This window comes from Penaeus monodon, chromosome 29, assembly GCF_015228065.2.
Source record: "Penaeus monodon isolate SGIC_2016 chromosome 29, NSTDA_Pmon_1, whole genome shotgun sequence".
In the NCBI taxonomy this organism is placed as follows: domain Eukaryota; kingdom Metazoa; phylum Arthropoda; class Malacostraca; order Decapoda; family Penaeidae; genus Penaeus; species Penaeus monodon.
The window spans coordinates 15,625,926-15,627,507 of record NC_051414.1 but is presented as its reverse complement, the minus strand read 5'-3'; the positions used below and the strand labels follow the sequence as shown (position 1 = coordinate 15,627,507).

Here is a 1,582-nt window from a genome sequence, read left to right as displayed (position 1 = left end):
TAGACTCACCCTGGTGGTTGACTCGCCTCCAGTGGAGACCCAAGTGTGACCGAGCAACCACTCTAGCTTAAGGATGAAGGACTCGGAATACCGAATGTCCACGGCGTGTTGGGTTGCGCTGCCTTCCTCCGACCGCCGGGCCAGAAAGCATATCTTGACAGGGTCCCCCTCATACTGTGGAGGATAAATCTCGCCTCAAAGTGCTATGCTGCCTCGAGAGAAGCTTGAAGATTTTTTGTAAGTTCTCCCAGTAATGGATTACGTTCCACAATGCTAATAAACACCCTCAAGTACTAGAACATTTCCCCAAGCCTGTCGTCTCCCATAATTCCCTACAGAGTGTGATGTGACTAGAGGGAATATGTCTACTCCATGAAATCTTGATTCACATCTAAAGGAATTCTATTAACTTAGAAATATCACTTACAGTGATGTATGACAGTAAACTTTTAGCCTGCAAGACGGTGAATCCGGAGGAACCGACACTGACCGAATGCAGCATCTGGCAGTAAGACACCACAGACCTTGGCAGCGTGCTGTTGGAATGCCTGGGGCCTATGAGAGACTGAATTTTAGAAAATGCATTGCTTTCAGTACGTGATTCAGAAATTGCAGCTATAGTTTTAAATGAGCTTCTTATCTACCTTGGGATCCTCATATTGGCTGGTATGTCTTCCCGGCGAGTTTTATATAAGCTATATTTACCTTGCTCGCCGGTATAAAATTTCCGGCCCATCTTGGCTCAGGGCGATAACCATTGTGGTGGCGTTTCGTCCTGGGCTACAACGGCAAAGATGATGCCAAAAATAACCGCTAGCTTAATTGCTTGTAAGCTCATTACTTGATACTCCAAAGCAATATCATTATATTATATTAGGTATAATTACTAAAATATCTTACAACTAACAATGGCACCTCAGTAAGATTTATGTGTGTGTGTGTACCGATGAGACTGATTTTAATCAGCTTACGCAGCACAGGTTATCGGTCAACTTTCCCTATAAAAACTACTAGATAATGATGTTTTATGCAGGCAGAAACGAGGGTGTAGGAGCCAACCTTCGTGGAAGTCACACGCCTCTCTGAAGACAAAGTAACCCTCAGGCACCAGCCACTCGAGAACCCGATGCAAGAAATCATGCGCTTGGATGTCGCTGAGGCAAGTGAGGATCCAAGCACCCACGACCATCTCGAAAGAACCCGGAGGAAAGTTCAGCCTAAAAAAAATTAAGGAAGTATTGCCACATTTTTACTCCTGAAATTTCTCATAACCATCTCTAAACGAAGTATTTATGTATGTGTTATCATTATTACAACCAATTTTACTAACTCATTGACGTCGGCACACTTGACGTTATCCGTTGACCTCTCCATCGGAACACTGTCGCCGCCTTCTGCTGCACTCGGTGTGTGGAGGACGAAGGTCACATGATCATCGTCCAGCTCGAGGCGGGAGAGCTCGCTTTCTCGACTGCAAATCCAGCTTTGGATGACCAACGACAAAAGTGAGGGGAAGAAGCATAGAGATGCCACTTCAAAGCAGGCACTATGCATTAACATTGAATGCTTTCATTCATACATA

At 44.8% G+C, this 1,582-nt stretch overlaps 1 protein-coding gene across 1 annotated transcript in view; it reads right to left on the bottom strand.

Moving 5' to 3' along the window:
- Nucleotides 1–9: 9 nt before the first annotated feature.
- LOC119591648 (phosphoethanolamine N-methyltransferase-like) overlaps nucleotides 10–1,582 on the bottom strand; it is a gene marked incomplete at its 3' end in the record, with an annotated part of 12,383 nt that continues 10,810 nt past the window's right edge. Inside the window, 4 exon segments of the mRNA XM_037940402.1 lie at nucleotides 10–174; nucleotides 428–555; nucleotides 1,060–1,217; nucleotides 1,331–1,483. Of these exon segments, the coding sequence (XP_037796330.1) occupies nucleotides 10–174; nucleotides 428–555; nucleotides 1,060–1,217; nucleotides 1,331–1,483 (604 nt within the window).